Genomic DNA, 19,338 nt, shown 5'->3' with positions numbered 1-19,338 from the left:
CCCACATCACGATTAGTAGCTTTTATTGTCAACCACAATAGAAAGGCCAAGGACTGGCCTTGGACACTGAACTCCTAGTTGTTGCCTCTGAATGAGGATTAAAGCTCAGGCTTGACTTCCTTTTCCTGTGGGAACAATTTGTGTCTGCATTTTTACCTCCACAAAATAAACTGCTGATGCAAATCCAAGCCACTGCACCTTCACATTTTTTGCACACACAGTCATATATTTAGAAGTGCAAGTGCTGTGATCTGCATGGACAATTCAACCGTAGGCACAAAAAGGCACCTCTCAAGTAGAGGCCATCCTTCTGAATACCCTATCAGCATCAGCAAAGGGAGGGTCACCTACAGACAAATAGTCAGGGATAGCCCAAAAGCAAAGTGCCAGATCTGAACAATAATGAATTTTGAGGAGGTAGGAAATCTGGATCGAAACTTCATGGCATGGGCCCATCCCACCAACCAAAATGAAGATACACCACCTGCTTTGTAAAACATGCACTATTCAGTTAACTAGCAGCTTCATGGAAAACCAACATAAACGTCTCTTTCTTTTAATCCGGAAACTACATACCTGTCTTTCAACTTTAACAAATTTGCCCATCATACTTTGGTCTTCAGTATCTGCTGTGGATGCTTTGGCTACATATTGATCGTTTCTAAAAGGAACCAACAGTATTGTTAGCACTTCATGTTCCATTTTATTACAGCAAGCTATTTGTGTAAGATAACAGAAGTAAAGGGTTATTGATTAATATTATCTTAGAGTCATGGACTACGACCCCATTGTGCCAGGCGCTATATGAACACAGAACAAAAGGGTGACCCCTTCTCCAAAGAGCTTACAAGACAAGTATATATAAAAACACAGACCTGACTAGCTACCACATCACTCTAGTTTTACATTGGTTTAGTGGGAGCCAAAATCCACAGAGCTACACTGGAGTAAAACTGGAGTAGCCCAGTGGTGAATCAGGCTCACCACCCAATGTTCTTCTACAACACCTTCAATCCATTACAGAATATCAAGTCTTTTTTCTGCCATCCCTATTTCTGCGCAGTTAAATTAAGAGAAGGATGTTTGTCCAGCATGTAATTTGTCAGCCCAAAATCCACTATCTTATGATAACATATGCTCATTCCAACTGATAGCATTAAACATCTGTTAACATGGTACCACGTTGGCTAGGTGACTGAAGTAACTGCAAAAATTTTAGGACATGAAATGTTAAGCAGAATAACTTCACCTGGGAGATTGTTGTGAAGGGTAAGAAAAAGCTCCTCCCTTTTGGGATTTCTTATGCTTGGGAGTAGATGGAGGTCCCGGGGTAAAAATCATATCTACTCTGAAAGAAGAAAAGAACAAGATATGATAAACATGCACAAGGTCTTCTTTAAATACCTACGGGAAATGAAAACTGCTCAGTATCCCTCCAGCAATGTATATCTCAGCAGTCCAATGAGGGAGTGAGTCTAGTGTTAGGGCAATAGACTGGGATTCCCAGCTCAGCCACTGACTCATTGTGTGACCACAGGTAAGTCACTTAGGCCACAATTTTCAATCTTAGGCATTTAAAAATAGCACCAAGATCCATATTTATGCACCTAAATTAGTGGCTTGATTTACAGAAATACTCAAAAGCAGCTCCTGCTCCCAGTGATTTCAGTGGAGACACTCCGGATTTAATCCAGCAAAATGGAAACAGAATTTGGCTCAATATTTGCAATCCTCTATAACCATTTTAATAATCAAATACGTAAGTTTCTGACAGTTTTCATATTTAGTTATCATCATAGTTTTCATTATTATGAATTATTTTAGTGGTTTGAAACAAAAAAATAGACACTTCAGGCTGCACAACGAATCCCACCTGCAGAACATTTACTTGTATTTGGAACCAAACTGGATGGAACATTTTGGAGGCTCTTACATGTTCCATTAACTTCTTTTAAAATTATTTTCCCATGTTCAAGCACTTCTAATCTAGAAGTGTTAAAACATAGCATGAAAAGCCATCTAGGAACTTCCAACCTGAACAAAAGTGAAAGACCTGGAAAGCTAAGGAAACCACTTGCTTTACTGAAATTTCCATTCAAATTATGCAGAATCCAAAGGTTCAGGTAAGTATGGGTAAGAATCTAGGCTGAGATTTACAAAGGAGCAGAAAGGAGCTAGCAACCCAATTCCCACACTGACATCTAATGAGATTTAGGCTCCTAAATGACTAAGTTACCTTTGAAAATGGGACTTAGGCAACTAAGTTCTTTGCTCTAGTTCAACCACAAGTTACAGGCTCGATACAAGAATTACTTGGTGAATGTGTTATGTAGGGGGTTAGACTATATCAGGGATCGGCAACCTTTGGCACTCGGCCCATCAGGGAAATCTGCTGGCGGGCCGGGATGGTTTGTTTACCTGCAGCATCCGCATGTTCGGCCGTTCGCAGCTCCCACTGGCCGCGGTTCGCTGTTCCAGGCCAGTGGGGGCTGCGGGAAGCGGCGTGGGCTGAGGGATGTGCTGGCTGCTGCTTCCTGCAGCCCCCATTGGCCTGGAACGGCGAACCATGGCCAGTGGGAGCTACAATCGGCCAAACCTGTGGACTCTGCAGGTAAACAAACCACCCTGGCCTGCCAGTGGATTTCCCTGACCAGCGGCGTGCCAAAGGTTGCCAATCCCTGGACTACATGATCACAGTGGTTTCTTCTGGCCTTAAAATCTATGTATTAGAAGTTATTTTAATTAAGGAGAATAGCCGCTGTCATATAATGTCAATAAAAGTGAAGTGGGAACAGAAGACACTAAATATGCTGAATACATAGAACAAACTATATTGAAAAATAAATTAAAACTAACTATAAAGTAGAAAGAAAAAGAACAGTGTAGTTAAAAGGTGAAAGGTAAGTTCACCCAGGTCCAACCAAACAACAGAGTTGAACTGAATTTGCCTAGCTCATGAGAAATTAAGCAACACTACAATAAACCTTCTTGGATGGCTCAACTGTTTGTTTTTACCTGAAGATCTGTAACAGCTCCAGGCCTTATTCTTCATTACTTTGCACCTTTTGTGGTCATTTATTCTACACCTGTGCAAAGTGATTCTAAATTGCTACATTCTGATTTGGTGGCACGCATTTTTTTTGCAGTTGTGTAAATGATCACACAAGGTGTAGGCCCAGCAATGTCAAGGAATGGCTGCCATATAATACAACTGCTACTTTACTTTTATATGTTGTCTGTACAGATGAGATAGGTGACTTGCCCAGGGTCACACTGAGAATCAGTTGCAAAGCTAAGAGTCATTTCCAGGGCGTATGACTCCCAGTTGCTTGCTTTAACTACTAAACAATGTTCCTTTCATATGTGGTTATTATAACTACTTGTTTATCTTTCCTTCCTAGAGGAGACCTCCCAAACTATTTTTAAGGGGTGAGTTGATAAACTGGCTATTGTTGTGTGCTGGACAGTTTAAAGCCACCCGGATAGTTTAAAGATTCTCTGACTGATGCTTGAAGGAACCATCCTTGTTTCTGTGTCATTAGCAGCATGTCGAGTGAGTGTGAGCCATCTAGCACAGGGGTTCTCAAACTGGGGGTCAGGGCCCCTCGGGGGGTCATGAGATTATTACATGGGGGGTCGTGAGCTATCAGCCTCCACCCCAAACCCCGCTTTGCCTCCAGCATTTATAATGGTGTTAAATATGTTAAAAAGGTGTTTTTTATTTATAACGGGGGGGGGGGGGTGTGCCACACTCAGGGGCTTGCTATATGAAAGGGGTCACCAGTACCAAAGTTTGAGAACCACTGGTCTAGAACCTACACAGAACAATTGCACTTCCCCATCACCCTCCCCCCACACACACATACAGTGATCACATTCCTGCAGCGATCTTACCTTGCCTGAAGGTATTTTATTCTGGAAAGCATATCAAGGTGCCCTGCTGAATATTGCTCTATCACATCCTTTACATCATAAGGCCTCAAAGTCTCCTTGAATTTCTTTTTATAGAGACGAAATTGTAATATTCTGTGTAGTAAATCGAACAATTATTAGCCCCCTATGTAAACAACAGAATGGTCAATTATAGGTGAAGCTCTAGTCAGGCAACACTCTTTGCATGATAAAGAATTGAACAGGTGATATTACGTCAACCCAAGACAATAAGTCACGTGCAGGGAATATCTAATACTAAATCCTTGTTAAGAACAGACTTCATATTTTGCTATTCATCATTAGCAGGCTAGACCTTCCTAAAAATACATATGGGCACAGTAGATCTTCCCAATATCATCCTGATTAGGCAAGGCCCCAGGCCATAAAAGTCAGAGCTTAAAGAGCTTAAAGATCTGGATTTTGTACAACAAAGTATAGGAGTGTTGGTTTCGGGAGTTTTGGTTCAACTTACTATACAGGAGGAGAGATTAAAAAGACTGGAACTTTACAACTTGGAAAAGAGATATGATAAAGGGTCTATAAAATTGTGATTGGTGTAGAGAAAGTAAATAAGATGTTTTATTTACTCCTTCATATAACACAAGGACCAGGGGTCACCCGATGAAATTAATAGGCAGCAGGTTTAAAACAAACAAAAGGAAGTACTTCTTCACACAACACACAGTCAATCTGTCGCACTCATTGCCAGGGGATGTTGTGAAAGCCAAAACTGTAATGGGATTCAAAAAAGAACGAGATACGTTCCTGGAGGATAGATCCATCAATGACTATTAGCCAAGATGATCAGGGGTGCAACTCCACGCTCTGATTGCCAAAAGTTGGGAGTGGATGACAGAGGATGGGTCACTCGATGATTGTTCTGTTCATTCCCTGTGAAGCACCTGGCATTGGCCACTGTCGGAAGACAGGATACTGGGCTAGATGGACCATTGCTTTGACCCAGTATGGCCGTTCTTATGTTCTTAAAAATAATTTGTAAAATGTATAGCAGGCTGAATCATTTTGAACCTGATTTGTGTTCCAATTTCAAATATTAACTGATCATAAACCAAAGCATTCTTTAAGAGCTTTTTTTATGAATTAACTACTTCCAGTTAGCATTCAATTTCTGTGTAAACTATATATATATATATATATATATATATATATATATATATATATATATTATATCTACACATTAGGTCCATATCCCATTGAGCTCACATAGAAAGTGAATTAATCAACTGGGGTTGCACAGAGCAGGAGAGAGATGCTAATTTATTCCTGTTTGTAAATATCATGCAGACAACTCAGTCTTAAAGTTACTGGTCTAATGTAGTAAAATGAAAAAAATCCATGAATAAAATAAACGAATAAACACGTCCTGATCTTGTGTCCATAAATTTAAAGTGTATATAAGGGCAAAATGCATTAATATTCTGAGAGGCACAATATTAGAGTTTGTGAAAAAGATCATCTGTACAGCATTTGCCTTTCTCATTTGTTGCTTCCGTTAGTTTATACTAGCTTTACTTTAGAGGAGAAAAATAAGGAACCACCCAGGCTCTAAGCCAGGGTTGGCCAACCTGTGGCTCTGGAGCCACATTCGCCTCTTCAGAAGTTAATATGCGGCTCCTTGTACAGGCACCGATTCCGGGGCTGGAGCTACAGGCGCCAAGTTTCCAATATGCCGGGGGGTACTCAGTGTTCAACCCCTGGCTCTGCCACAGGCCCTGCCCCCACTCCAACCCTTCCTGCCCCTCCCCTGAGCCTGCAGTGCCCTCGCTCCTCCCCCTTCCCCCCCAGAGCCTCCTGCATGCCACGAAACAGCTGATCGAGAGGCGCGGGGTGGGAGGGGGAGGCGCTGATTGGCAGGGCTGCTGGTGGGTGGGAGGTGCTGGGAGTGGAGGGAGGCTGCTGACGTATTACCATGACTCTTTGGCAATGTACATTAGTAAATTCTGGGTCCTTCTCAGGCTCAGGTTGGCCACCCCGGTCTAAGCTATAAGCCAGTGTGGATTAATTTAGAAGTGTTAGAGACCACACATTAACAGACGAGCCTCCAATAGGGCAGTAGTAGAACTTTCTCCCTGAAGTATCATTTCCTATTGTAATACAGAGCTATGTCCGCATTGTCTCTAAGGATTTGCCTACACTGCAGCTAGGAGCAAGCCTCCTAGCCTAGGTAGACAGACACGAACCAGCTGGGCTCATGCTGGCATGCGAAATATAGTGGTGTGGATGTTGCAGCATCGGTTCAGTCTTGGGCTAGCCACCCAAGGCATACAATCATAGAATATCAGGGTTGGAAGGGACCTCAGGAGGTCATCTAGTCCAACCCCCTGCTCAAAACAGGACCAATCCCCAACTAAATAATCCCAGCCAGGGCTTTGTCAAGCCTGACCTTAAAAACCTCTAAGGAAGGAGATTCCACCACCTCCCTAGTTAACCCCTTCCAGGGCTTCACTACCTGCCTAGTGAAAAAGTTTTTCCTAATAACCAACCTAAACCTCCCCCACTGCAACTTGAGATCATTACTCCTCGTTCTGTCATCTGGTACCACTGAGAATGCTCTGAGGTTGGGTGGCTAGCCTGAGCCTCTGCCAGAATGACAATGTCCACACTACTATTGTTAACACACTAGTGCAAGTCTCTCCAGCTGGCTTGCTCCCAGCTGAAGTGTAACCATGTAGAGGGGCATATTTAGCAACCAGTCGGGTGTCCACACCGCTGCCAATTATTGGGATGGACTATCAATTATTTTGCTTATTGCCATTAGTCATTTAGTAGGCCTTTGCAGGAACTTAGCATAACTAAGGCAAAGCTGGGAGGGAGGAGGCAGCGACCACATGGAGTGAGCTTGACTCGATGTCTTCTCTGAGATGCTGGGGTAACCGTCTGTGAAAAACAGGAAGTCTATCTATATTTGACTTTTGGTGTATGTATAAGACTGCAGATTCTGCAAAAACATATAACTAATGACTTAAAAAGCGCTTTCTTAATGGTTTTTCTTTGACTGACATGTTGATGTAATTGTAGTAGTTAGTAACATAAACGGGGTAGACAGGTCTGAGGAATCTGGATTTGAGCTTCTGGACATCTCTTGGAACCCCCAGCAACAGGTGGTTAGCTGGCCACTTGAATCTCCTCATTTGACCACTTGAGACCCACCAGACCATGGGTAACTATTGTTTGGGGGTGCTCTATAAAAGACGGTTACTCACCTGTAGTAACTGGTGTTCTTCGAGATGTGTTGCTCCTATCCATTCCATTGTAGGTGTGCGCGCCGCGCGTGCACGGCTCTCCGGAACATTTTTACCCTAGCAACTCCGGCGGGCCGGCTGGCGCCCCCTGGAGTGGCGCCGCCATGGCGCCCATTATATACCCCAGCCGGCCCGTCCGCTCCTCAGTTCCTTCTTGCCGGCTATTCCGACAGTGGGGAAGGAGGGCGGGTCTGGAATGGATAGGAGCAACACATCTCGAAGAACACCAGTTACTACAGGTGAGTAACCGTCTTTTCTTCTTCGAGTGATTGCTCCTATGCATTCCATTGTAGGTGATTCCCAAGCCTTACCTAGGCGGTGGGGTCGGAATGAGACGTGGCGGAGTGTAGTACCGCAGAGCCGAAGGCTGCGTCGTCTCGAGACTGCTGCACCAACGCGTAGTGGGAGGCGAAGGTGTGGACTGAAGACCATGTGGCCGCTCTGCAGATGTCCTGGATGGGAACATGGGCCAGGAAGGCGGCCAATGAGGCGTGCGCCCTGGTCGAGTGCGCAGTGAGTCGGCGGGGGGGACGCGAGCAAGCTCGTAGCACGCCCGTATGCAGGACGTTACCCAGGATGAAATCCGTTGTGAGGAAACTGGCTCGCCTTTCATGCGCTCAGCAATTGCCAGAAAGAGCTGGGAGGAACGCCGGAAGGACTTTGTCCGGTCGATGTAAAAGGCGAGGGCCCTACGGACGTCCAGGGTGTGGAGCTGCTGCTCACGAGGTGAGGCGTGCGGCTTTGGAAAGAAAACCGGGAGGAAGATCTCCTGATTAAGATGGAAGGCCGACACCACCTTGGGAAGGAAGGCCGGATGTGGCCGAAGCTGCACTTTGTCCCCGTGGAAGACGGTATATGGGGGACCTGCTGTCAGGGCGCGGAGTTCGGAGACTCGTCTGGCGGATGTGATTGCCACGAGGAAGGCCGTCTTCCAGGTGAGATGGAGCAGAGAGCACGTGGCCAGGGGCTCGAAGGGTGGCCGCATCAGCTGGGTGAGAACCAGGTTCAGATCCCAAGTCGGAGCAGGCGGACGCACCTGAGGGTAGAGACGGTCCAATCCCTTGAGGAAGCGGGCAACCATTGGGTTGGAAAAGACTGAGCGACCCTCTATAGCGGGCCGAAAGGCCGCCAGAGCCGCCAGGTGCACCTTCAGGGACGAGATCGCAAGACCTTGGCCTTTCAGGTACCAGAGGTAATCGAGGACTGTCTGGATAGGGGTCGAGAACGGGTTAAGACCTCGCTGATCGCACCAAAGCGCAAAGCGTTTCCACTTCGCGAGGTAGGTAGAGCGTGTCGAGGGTTTCCTGCTTTCAAGCAGGACTTGCTGTACCGCCGCCGAACAACCCCTTTCTGCGTCGGTCAACCACTCAGGAACCAGGCTGTAAGATGTAGCGACTGCAGGTTCGGGTGACAAAGCCTGCCGAGGTCCTGAGAGATGAGGTCCGGCCATAACGGCAAGGGAATGGGATCCCGAATCGAGAGCTCGAGGAGCAGGGTATACCAGTGCTGCCTCGGCCAGGCCGGAGCGACGAGTATGACGCGGGCCTTGTCCCTCCGCAGCTTGAGTAGCACTCGGTGGACCAGCGGGAACGGGGGGAACGCGTATAGGAGGGGGCCCGTCCAGGGCATGAGGAACGCATCGGAGATGGAGTCTGGAGCCCGACCCTGGTACGAACAGAACCTGTGGCACTTCCTGTTGGTCCTGGAGGCAAACAGGTCTATTTGGGGAAATCCCCACCTCCGGAAGATGGTATGAGCCACATCGGGGCGAAGGGACCACTCGTGGGAGGCGAAGGACCTGCTCAGACGGTCGGCCAGCGTGTTCTGCACTCCTGGTAGAAAGAAGGCTTCGAGGCGAATCGAGTGGGTCATGCACAAGTCCCATAGGAGCATCGCCTCCTTGCACAGCGGGGAGGATCGGGCCCCGCCCTGCTTGTTCGGATAGAACATGGCCGCCGTGTTGTCCGTGTACACCGCTACGCAGCGGTCCCGGAGGTGTGCTAGAAAGGTGAGACAAGCCAAGCGGATCGCTCTCAACTCCCGAACGTTGATGTGGAGGGAGAGTTCCTGGGCCGACCAGAGACCCTGGGTGTGCAGGTCTCCCATGTGGGCCCCCCATCCAAGCGCCGAAGCGTCTGTGGTCAGGGTGGCCGACGGGCGAGGGGGGCGGAACGGAACCCCTGCGCAGACCACCTCCGGATCCAGCCACCAGGTGAGCGTCCGGAGAGTGGGGTCCGAGACCGTGACCACCATATCTATAGGGTCGCGGTGGGGGCGGTACACTGATGTCAGCCACATCTGGAACGGACGAAGCCTCAGCCTCGCGTTCGCGGTCACAAAAGTGCACGCCGCCATGTGACCCAGCAGGCGGAGGCAGGACCGCACCGTCGTGGAAGGGAAAGCCTGCAGGGCCCGGATGAGCGAGACCATCGTCTCGTGGAGAGGACGAGGGAGGCAGGCTCTGGCAAGGTTGGAGTCTAGGACCGCTCCTATGAACTCCAGGCGCTGTGTCGGAACTAATTGGGACTTCTCGGCGTTGACGAGGAGGCCGAGAGACCGGAACAGGTGCAGTATCTCGGACACCTGGGCTGCCACCAACTCTTGAGAGCGACCCCGAATCAGCCAGTCGTCGAGATATGGGTACACGTGGATTCCGCGCCGACGGAGAGCTGCGGCCACGACCGCCATGCATTTGGTGAATACCCTCGGGGCAGTGGAGAGGCCGAAGGGTAACACCGCAAATTGGTAGTGGGTCTCGTCGACCATGAAGCGCAGGTAACATCTGTGGGGGGGGTAAATTGCCACATGAAAGTAAGCGTCCTTCATGTCGAGGGCGGCAAACCAGTCTCCCGGATCCAAGGAAGGGATAATGGTCCCCAAGGTTACCATCCGAAACTTGAGCTTGCGGAGGTACTTGTTCAGCTCCTGGAGGTCTAAGATGGGACGTAGACCTCCTTTCGCCTTGGGGATGAGGAAGTATCTGGAGTAGAATCCCCTGCCCCGCCTGCAGAGAGGCACCTCCTCGATGGCACCCACGCTCAACAGAGACTGGACCTCCTGTAAGAGGACTTGCTCGTGAGAGGGGTCCCTGAAGAGGGACGGGGAAGGTGGGTGGGAGGGAGGGGGCGAAATAAACAGTAGGCGGTAGCCGTGCTGGACGGTGCTGAGGACCCAGCTGTCCGATGTTATAGCAGACCACGCCGGAAGGAAGCGGGAAAGACGATTCGAAAACAAAAGGGATGGATCCTGGGGGAAGAGTGGTGGGCCGTCCTCGGGCGTCCCATCAAAAGGCCGGCTTCTGCGCCTGCGGAGCCTTGGACGAGCCCTGAGCCTGGTTGCGCCGCCCCCCCGACGGTCTACGGCGGAAGGGGGCCGTGCGGCGATTGTTAAACGGCCGAGTCCTGGCGTGGTTGAAGGGCCGGTAGGGCTGCTGACGGAACGAACGCCTCTGCGTGGCCGGCGTGTGCATGCCCAGTGTCCGTATTGCGACCCTCCCGTCTTTTAGGGTCTGAATTCTGGCGTCCGTTTTTTCGGAAAACAGGCCCTGCATGTCAAACGGGAGGTCCTGGAGGGTGTACTGGACCTCCGGTGGGAGGGTGGAAGACTGCAACCACGCAATGCGGCGCATTGTCACTCCGGATGCCACCGTTCTAGCTCCTGAGTCCGCTGCGTCCACGGCCGCTTTAATCAGGGTTCTGGAGGTTAACTTGCCCTCTTCCAGCAGCGTCGAGAACTCGGGGCGGGAGTCCTGAGGGGTCAGCTCCTTGAATTTCGCGAGGCACCCCAAGATATTAAACGCATATCTGGACAAGAGGGCCATCTGGTTAGCGATGCGGAGTTGGAGACCCCCCGCCGAATAAACCTTACGCCCCAATAAGTCCATGCGCCGGGCCTCCTTGGACTTCGGCGCAGCGGCAGGTTGACCGTGACGCTCGCGGTCATTGACTGACTGGACCACCAGCGAGTCTGGGGTGGGGTGTACGTACAGATATTCGTACCCCTTGGGCGGGACCGAATACTTCCTTTCCACACCGCGCGCCGTGGGGGTGACGGAGGAAGGTGACTGCCAAATGGTGGTATTGTTTTTCTGGATGGTGCGGATAAACGGGAGCGCCACTCTGACGGGGGTCTCGTCTCCCACCACATCGGTAATAGGGTCCTCGACCTCTTGGACCTCGTCGATGGGCAAATTAATGGCTTTCGCCACCCTTCGGAGGAGGTCCTGGTGCGCCCTGAGGTCAATAGGCGGGGGCTCTGATGGCGACGCCCCTGCCACCGCCTCATCGGGAGAGGAGGACGAGGAGTGGCCCGGCAGCACCTCCTCATGTTGCTGTTCCACCGCCTGGTGATCCGGTGGCAGTGAGTCCTGCCCTAACGGTGGGTCGTGGGCATCGGCTTGAGTCGGTGGAGACGGGGGGGTCTACTGATGGTGGCCACTGGCACCGACCGCACCGAGCCCGGCTGTCTGGGTGGCAGGGGAGGTGCCTGCTCATACTGCGCCCAGGGTACCCAATGCCCCCAATACTGGGGTCCATGGTCCGGTGGAAGTGACCCGGCTCTGAAGTCCACCGCACTGCCCTGAGGGGAGGCCACGGAGGGTTCCCTTGAAGGCCAGGGTGGAGCAGTGGCGGCGCCTGGGCGGGCATCGGGCGCCGGCGTGAGACGAGCCTCCGGTGCCGAAGGTCGGTGCCGGCTGTCTCGGGAGGCAAGTGGTGAGCGGGACCTTCGTTCCGCACGGTGCCGGGAGCTGGAGCGACGGCGGCGGGAGCTAGATCTCCGGTGCCGGGAAGGAGATCGACGGCGCCGGGAGGTCGACCTGCAGCGGCGGGAGCTCGACCGGCGGCGCCGGGAGCTCGACCGGCGGTGCCGGGAAACAGATCTTGATCTCGATCTGCGGCGCCTTGAACGGCTGCGGGAGCCCCACTGATGTCCGCGGTGCCTGGACGCGGACCTGCTGCGGTGCCGGTGACTTCTCGACCGGGACCTGGAGTGCCGCCGGGAGTACGACCGGCCCCGCGATGGAGAGCGGTGCCGGGACTGCGACCGGTGCCGAGACGCTGAGAGGCGTCGCGATGTCGATCGCCGGCGGGATGGGGAGCGGTGCGGCGGTGACCGTCTCCGCGAGAGGGACCGGGATCGAGTCCGGATCCTGGAGCCGCGGTCGCCTCGGTCGCCCGGGGATGGAGGACGAATCATCGCAGGCTTGCCGAGGGACTTAAGTGTCCGCACCGTTGGTGCCGGCGGCTGATGGGACGGAGCCGACGTCAGGTCGATTAGCTCCCTCGCCGTCGCGAACGCCTCAGGCGTCGACGGGATCCTCAGCTCCTCCTCGGTGGGCACCGGGGAGCTGGGCGGTGCCGGACTCGACGGGCCTTGCGGCGCCGGAGTCAACGGCCCGGTGCACTTTGCGTGCACTGCCTCAGCCTGCACCGTTTTCGTCGGAGGCGGCTGGGCTAACGGCTTCCGCTGCTGTTTTGCAGTGGCCGTCTTCGGCACCTTGTGCTTCCTCCCCGGGGAGAGGGAGCGGCGCCGGGTCTTCGGTGCCGGCTCGGTACCGGAGCGGCTCGGTGCTGCCGGTGCGCTGCTCGTGGAGGTAGGCTTCGGCGCCGATGGAGCTGGCGCCGGAGGTTGGAGCGCAAACTCCATCAGTAATTGTTTCAGCCGGGAGTCCCGCTCCTTCCTCGTACGAGGCTTAAAGGCCACACAAATCGGGCACTTATCTGGTCTATGCGACTCTCCGAGGCAGCGGAGGCAGGAGTCGTGCGGGTCGCTGACCGGCATGGGCCGCTGGCAAGCCGCGCAGGGCTTGAATCCCGGTGCACCGGGCATACGCCCGCACCGGGGCGGAAGAAGAGGGGTAAGCCCTCTAATTCCCTAACTACTAACACTATACACTATATATATATACAACTATAACAAGAACTTAACTAATTACTAACACTATATACACTATACTATGGAGAAAACACTAGGGTTGTGGAGGTAAGGGAGCACTCCACTGTTCCAACTGCCGTCACGGGCGGGAAGAAGGAACTGAGGAGCGGACGGGCCGGCTGGGGTATATAATGGGCGCCATGGCGGCACCACTCCAGGGGGCGCCAGCCGGCCCGCCGGAGTTGCTAGGGTAAAAATGTTCCGGAGAGCCGTGCACGCGCGGCGCGCACACCTACAATGGAATGCATAGGAGCAATCACTCGAAGAAGAACCTATTGTGTTTGTGTGTGCTTGAAACTAAATAAAGCAGAGACTCTGAGTAAAGGCATTCTGGTGAGAGTGCTGAGAAACATAAAGTGAAGGCTTTAAGTGAAATCACTTGATTTTGTGTGATTTGTGCCAATCACATAGCAAACAAAGGTGCTGCATCTCCCTTGGTTTATTTCCTGATACGGCCTTGCAGAGAGTAATGTTACTGAGAGCTTTGGGTTTAAGGAACCCCGGGTACCAGACACACCCCAACCATACGTCTATGCTGCAAAAATATATAAAAAAGGTTTGTTGTTAACTCAGGTTAGCTAACTCAGGTTAAAATACCAGTGAAGACACAGAAACCTAGGTTAGCAGCTTGAGTCAAAGCTGATAGGGAAACCCGGGGTTTAACTCAAGCTGCTAACCTGAGGTAAAAACCGTGTCACCGTGTCTTCACTGCTATTTGAATCCAGTCAGTTAACGTGGATGGATTCCTTTTTTTGCACTGCAGATATACCCTAAGTCAAAATTTAAGATGGGACATCGCGTGCATGTGCACTCATTGACTGGGTGCACTCATTACTTAGACACTTCTGAACATGGCCCCTTAGGCTTCTGCTACAGCTGCCAGCATATTCAAAGAATGGTGGACACCTTCTTTGAATTGTCCCTCAACAGAGTCTGCAGCACTCTAGCACCTGCCCTTGCATAGCTCTTTCACCTGGAAGATGGTCATGCTACAGTGAAGAATTAACAGCTATCAGTGGTGAGTACAACTGCGAGGAAAGTCATTTTTTTTGTGGCTTTAGTGTTATTTTCTGAGTGGAGGGGCAGCAAGCTGCTACTGAGCAGGTTTCCTATCCTAAATGTGTGGTGTGCATTACTGAACCTTGGAATTGTCCTCTACTGCCAGCAATTCGGACCCTGAAGCACGTTTCTTGTGATACCAAGCAAGATGCGTCGCAAATCTACCATTACAATCTGGCCAAATATAGTCTATTAGAATGTAAAAACTGAAATGGGGAACAGAGGTGACGTTTGGGTCAGCTGGAGGTCGCAGGATCATGTGTCCATTCCTACCCTAGAAATGAGGGGCTTTCTGTGTGGAAAAGTATCCGCAAAATTTCACATAAACATTTCTTGTAATTTTCAGCAGAAAATCTTAACAGAAGATTGTTTTCAAATTGTATTAAGAAAGCTTTGCTTAAAGAATGAAGATATTAAAATATCACGTACCAGACATATCCAAATGTCTAATTATGTTCTATAATCAGCAAAAATATTGGGATAAATCATAAATATTGCAGATTGAAAAGACCTATTAGATGTTCTAGGCCATTGCACAGCATTGAAGGATTGTTCCCTATAGTATATACGGGACTGTTTTGTCCTGTCTCATTTAATTTGGAACAATTTACCAAGGATTCTCCATCACTCAGAATTTTTAAATCAAGGCTGGATGGTTTTCTAAAAGATCTGCTCTAGGGATTATTTTGGGGAAGTTCTATGGCCTGTGTTATATAGGAGGTCAGGCTCGATGATCACAATGGTCCCTTCTGACTTTAGAACCTATAAAAAAATGTCCCAAATAATGAGGCTTCCACCAATTTGCTAGAGAAATTATTTCACAAGCTAATAGATCTAATTGCCAGGAAGCTTATCCTGACACTCTGCTTACATTTTCCCTTTCTTAATATCGTCCTACTCATCCTCATTATATCCCTTAGTACCAATGTAAATAATTCCTCTGTGTTACTGGTGTTTAAATGCTTTAAATGCTTGTCGATTCATCATGTACTTCACTAATCATTGCTTAACCAAGCTGCAAATATTGAGATATTTTAATAGCTACTCAACCCTCTTCCCCCACCGCCCCCAGCCACCAAACCATTTTGTTTTTATTTTCTGTTATCCCGGGAACTAGTCAAAATTCAGAATTTTTGTTGCATGGAAAATTCTGACATTTCAAAATTTCCTTTCATCCTGAATCAGAATGAAAAGTTAATTCCCCACAGAAATGAAAATTCCAACCTTATTGAAACACTTCATTTCAATAAGGTCAAAGCACTTTATCATTTTGACATTTTATATGATAAATTATGCAATAATAATATAAAAGTAAAAGTAATAAAGTTAAAACAAAGTGTTTGGACATTACTGAAGCAAAATGGTGACAATTTTTGTTGACATTTTTTGTGAAATCAATGAGTTTTCACAAACCATTTTAATTATTGTCAAATCAGCATTTTCCTACAGAAAACTGTTCCATTTGAAAATTTTTGACTGGCTCTAGTTATCTCCCTTCCAAGTGCCTACTGTGATCTAACTCCCTACTCCATTTAAAGACCCAACAACAATGAACAACCTGGTGACATGATGCAGTGATTTCCTGTAGGCCAAGCATTAAAGGTCAAAGCCAGTACTGATGAGCATAAAGAAAATTTACCTGACAGCTCGGATGGCTGCCTTCAATGTGGGGATCATATCTTCCATGAGGAACTCATTACTGTAACCCCTATCTTCAGTCATAGGATCCCCTGTTCCTGCATCTGTAAAGTAGGTCAAACCCATGCATGCAAAAATCAGACCACAATTTACAGCATTGTTCAAAACAATATTAAACCAAGTAAGTAATATAAACTAATTTCAGTCAATAATCACCCATGAGAAGTTCCTTTGGTTACTTTGGCCAGTACTTATCCTCTGAAGAGGGTGATGCCCCCTGTGTCCTTCTACACCCGGCCAGGAGAATGCAAAGACATTTTGTGGTTTCAGAAAGTCTCCCAAAATTTTAGCCATTTCATGAACCATCTAGAGCTTTCCTTCTTGTCAATTGGATTTAGGACCTCCCATTTTTTAGGCATTTTTAAGAATAAGTTATTGCTGCAATAGTCTAGTGGGAAATGAAGATAGAGATCTTTTGGGCTTGATTCTATTCAGTAAGGTACAAATCTCTCCCTCCCACATGCTTCTGTGGCTACAGAGGCTCTCTGGGCAGTGTAACTGCTGTGGTTCCCCTGCACAAAGTGGGAGAGGATTTACGGGGGGACATATAAGTGAGGTGAGTCCCCTGCTTGGTGCAGAACCCCACCAAGATCCCCTGTGGCCTGGGGCAAGATGAAGGGTTCTGCTGTGTGGAGCTCCCTCCTTCAGGGGGTACACATTAGGGCAGAGGAGCATTATCTCTGCTCTGCTGCCTTGAGGTGCTGTGATGATTCCGTCCCCCTTTCCCACATGTGCATGCCTAGCATTTGGCACAGCTCTGGGCTGAGACTGTGGTCCTAAAATCAGAGGTTCCTTATAACTGAAATTATAATTTGCAAATTGCACTTGATAAACTGAGACCAACTGGGATTTGCATTTTACATCACTATAAACTGAGGGCCAAATTCAGCAGCAACGTGGGAGACGCCCAGGCACTAATCTGGACTCTGTTACACTGAGAATGCTTCAAAGGCAATTAGGCTTCTTGGATGTACTACTCCCTACTCTAACCATGTACGAGAGTCTGAGATGCTGTTACTAGCATCCTAAGCAGCTGAAAGAAGGTGTGAGTAAAGCACAGCCGGGTCAGGCCTACTTTAACTCACACAGTCTTATACCTCCTGTGAGTTGCTTTTCTTGCTACAGTTCTCTCTCAGGCAGGAGATAAGACTCAATGGGCCAAATTCACAGACGATGTGTAAGGAGTTGGGTGTCAAATTTACACATTGGCCAGTTCAGAGAAGTCTATGTGAGCAAGTTTAGAGTGAGTTTAAGTTACTGCAACAAAAACACTGAGGGAATCTTAAAAAGAGCGTAGATTATACTAGCCTAGAGTGTCACTAGACTTTCCTAGATACATGCAATCACTGCCCCTGAGTTCCCATATTTCCACGCTGACTATAAGTGGGTTCCACTGAAAACATATCAATACAGAACATGGTTGGTTTTGAGGAATACATGCACTTTATTTTGAGCATTGCTTTGCTTGGATTCCAGCATTATTTTCCAAATCTTCCCCCGGCGGTCCATAAATTGTCCATGCAAAGGCAAAGCATAGCTGTGTCTGCCCCAGATTATTTTAATTGTGTTGATTTGCTATTTTGAAGGTCATGAAGTCTCAAAAGGAGATGGATTAAAAAAAAGCCATGGTAACAGGGTGAAGGAATCTGGGAGGGTTAAAAATGAATTAATATAGACATGCTACCTTCGGAGCTTTGCCAAAAGGCGTACGCTTTCATTCGGAATGCAGTGCGAAAACGCTCCTTATTATTCAAGCCAACATTCTTAGGCTCTTTAGAAGGACTTTCTTCAATGGCATCTACATTCAGAGGGGTAAATAGCTTTCCTTTAGTATTGGTACCACGAACCCGATCCAAGAGACCCAGCTTTTGGCTACAAAATAAGCAAAAGTGATCAATTTTCCTCCGTTAATGCAGATCAGTACACTTGAACTTGTTTTCATGATGCTGTTAATACATTAGATCCCAAATAAATGTTTCACATACAAGACGGACACTGCTGGAGCCATGGTAATACATCAGTGTCTTTGTAACCAACAAATAAACTCAGTCGAGAATTCACTGTTGGGGGCGGGGCACTATATCAATGCAGCCAATGTTACCATCCTCTCTACCTAGTCTGTCACACTGCTTCTGCTCCATTAACCTGGCTGAAGTGCCAGCTTTCTTATTAAGAAGATAAACACCAATATTTAGCCAGTATCATTATCTGATGATAGGGAGAATTGGCCTTTTTAGCTCAATGCTTCTTTAAGTGCTGGGTGCCTGTTAGGCTATTAAATGATCTGCCCGTGCATAGTGATGATGAATGAGAGAAGTCTGAATGTGTGTTGGACTAAGAATACATTATTTTCAAAACAGCCCATTCCTAAGCAATTGCTCCGTACATGGCACTGCAGGACACCCAGTTCTCACCCATTTAATTCCAGTCAATATTCATGGTGGGGGAAATGAGGAGGGTGTCTTGTGACTGATAAGAATTTAAAGCATTCTGATGCCTTTCAGCCCTTTAGCAATTCATTTGGTTACCCTATTAGAATATTAATGCCATGAGAATGTGTGTTCTTCAGGGGACATTCTGCAGCTGGACCCACACCGGCTCCTCCATGCTAACCTTTGGACTGGCACCTGTGATCTTTCTGCAGGCTGAATGACTATATTGATAACCAAGAAGATTACTAAAACTTCTTACGGCAGCACAAAGTTATTTGCCACATGTCATGCCCAGTGAAATACTGAATAGGTGTCAGATCCTAAATTGAAAGTGTATTTGGCACTCCTCAGGGATTCTCCTGCAATGTTTAAAGTATGGTGGTCAAGGTGTGGCTTGTGGGACAAATGCAGATCCACGAGTAACTGGACTACTCTCATCTTTACTAGGAGGTGTGGCCATTAAGACTATAGGAATGTAGGATATAGGACTGGAAAGGGCTTCCTGGGTCACCAAGTCCAGTCCCCTGCTATCCCAGGTCATTCAATCAGGCTACAGTCAGGTCATACAATCAGCACACATTGTTCCACCTTGATTTGGACATTATAGCTAAGGGCAATTGCAGAATATTTCATTGTATCCAAATTATTGTGGCCCTCAACTATCTGTCTTATCTAAAGCTAATTGACCGATGGAATTGCTAAGGCACCTATCACAATGAGTTATGTCCTAGAGATATTGATATTATTTAAGAAAAATCTTTGTATGGTGATGAGTTTTAGAAGGATTGTTGGGTTTTTTTAACAGTATTGTCAATGTGAACATCGTATCTGTAGCCTAGTGAGATCACACAAATGCCTTCTCAGTACCTTGTATTGTTATATGTAAAACAACAATGAAATGCATTATATAAAACTCCCCACAAAACCTGGCCACACCTTATAATTTCAGAGCAGAGATTAATGGCTACATAATTTTTTTCCCTATCAGTATGGACTATTCCCCTTGCTTCCTGAAATGT

General features: G+C 48.3%; 1 protein-coding gene across 1 annotated transcript in view; it reads right to left on the bottom strand.

The window, feature by feature from the left end:
* Window positions 1-19,338, bottom strand: part of KCNQ3 (potassium voltage-gated channel subfamily Q member 3) — a 240,958-nt gene that overhangs the window by 9,154 nt on the left and 212,466 nt on the right. The window contains exons 10-14 of the mRNA XM_045006844.1: window positions 17,572-17,759; window positions 15,829-15,931; window positions 3,895-4,026; window positions 1,250-1,348; window positions 577-661 (exon numbers count right to left, since the gene is read on the bottom strand). Of these exons, the coding sequence (XP_044862779.1) occupies window positions 577-661; window positions 1,250-1,348; window positions 3,895-4,026; window positions 15,829-15,931; window positions 17,572-17,759 (607 nt within the window). The remainder of the gene's footprint in view (window positions 1-576; window positions 662-1,249; window positions 1,349-3,894; window positions 4,027-15,828; window positions 15,932-17,571; window positions 17,760-19,338) is intronic.

Source organism: Mauremys mutica, chromosome 2 (genome assembly GCF_020497125.1).
Source record: "Mauremys mutica isolate MM-2020 ecotype Southern chromosome 2, ASM2049712v1, whole genome shotgun sequence".
NCBI classification, from domain to species: domain Eukaryota; kingdom Metazoa; phylum Chordata; order Testudines; family Geoemydidae; genus Mauremys; species Mauremys mutica.
Note: the sequence above shows the minus strand (reverse complement) of the source record. Positions and strands in the feature narration are given on the sequence as shown.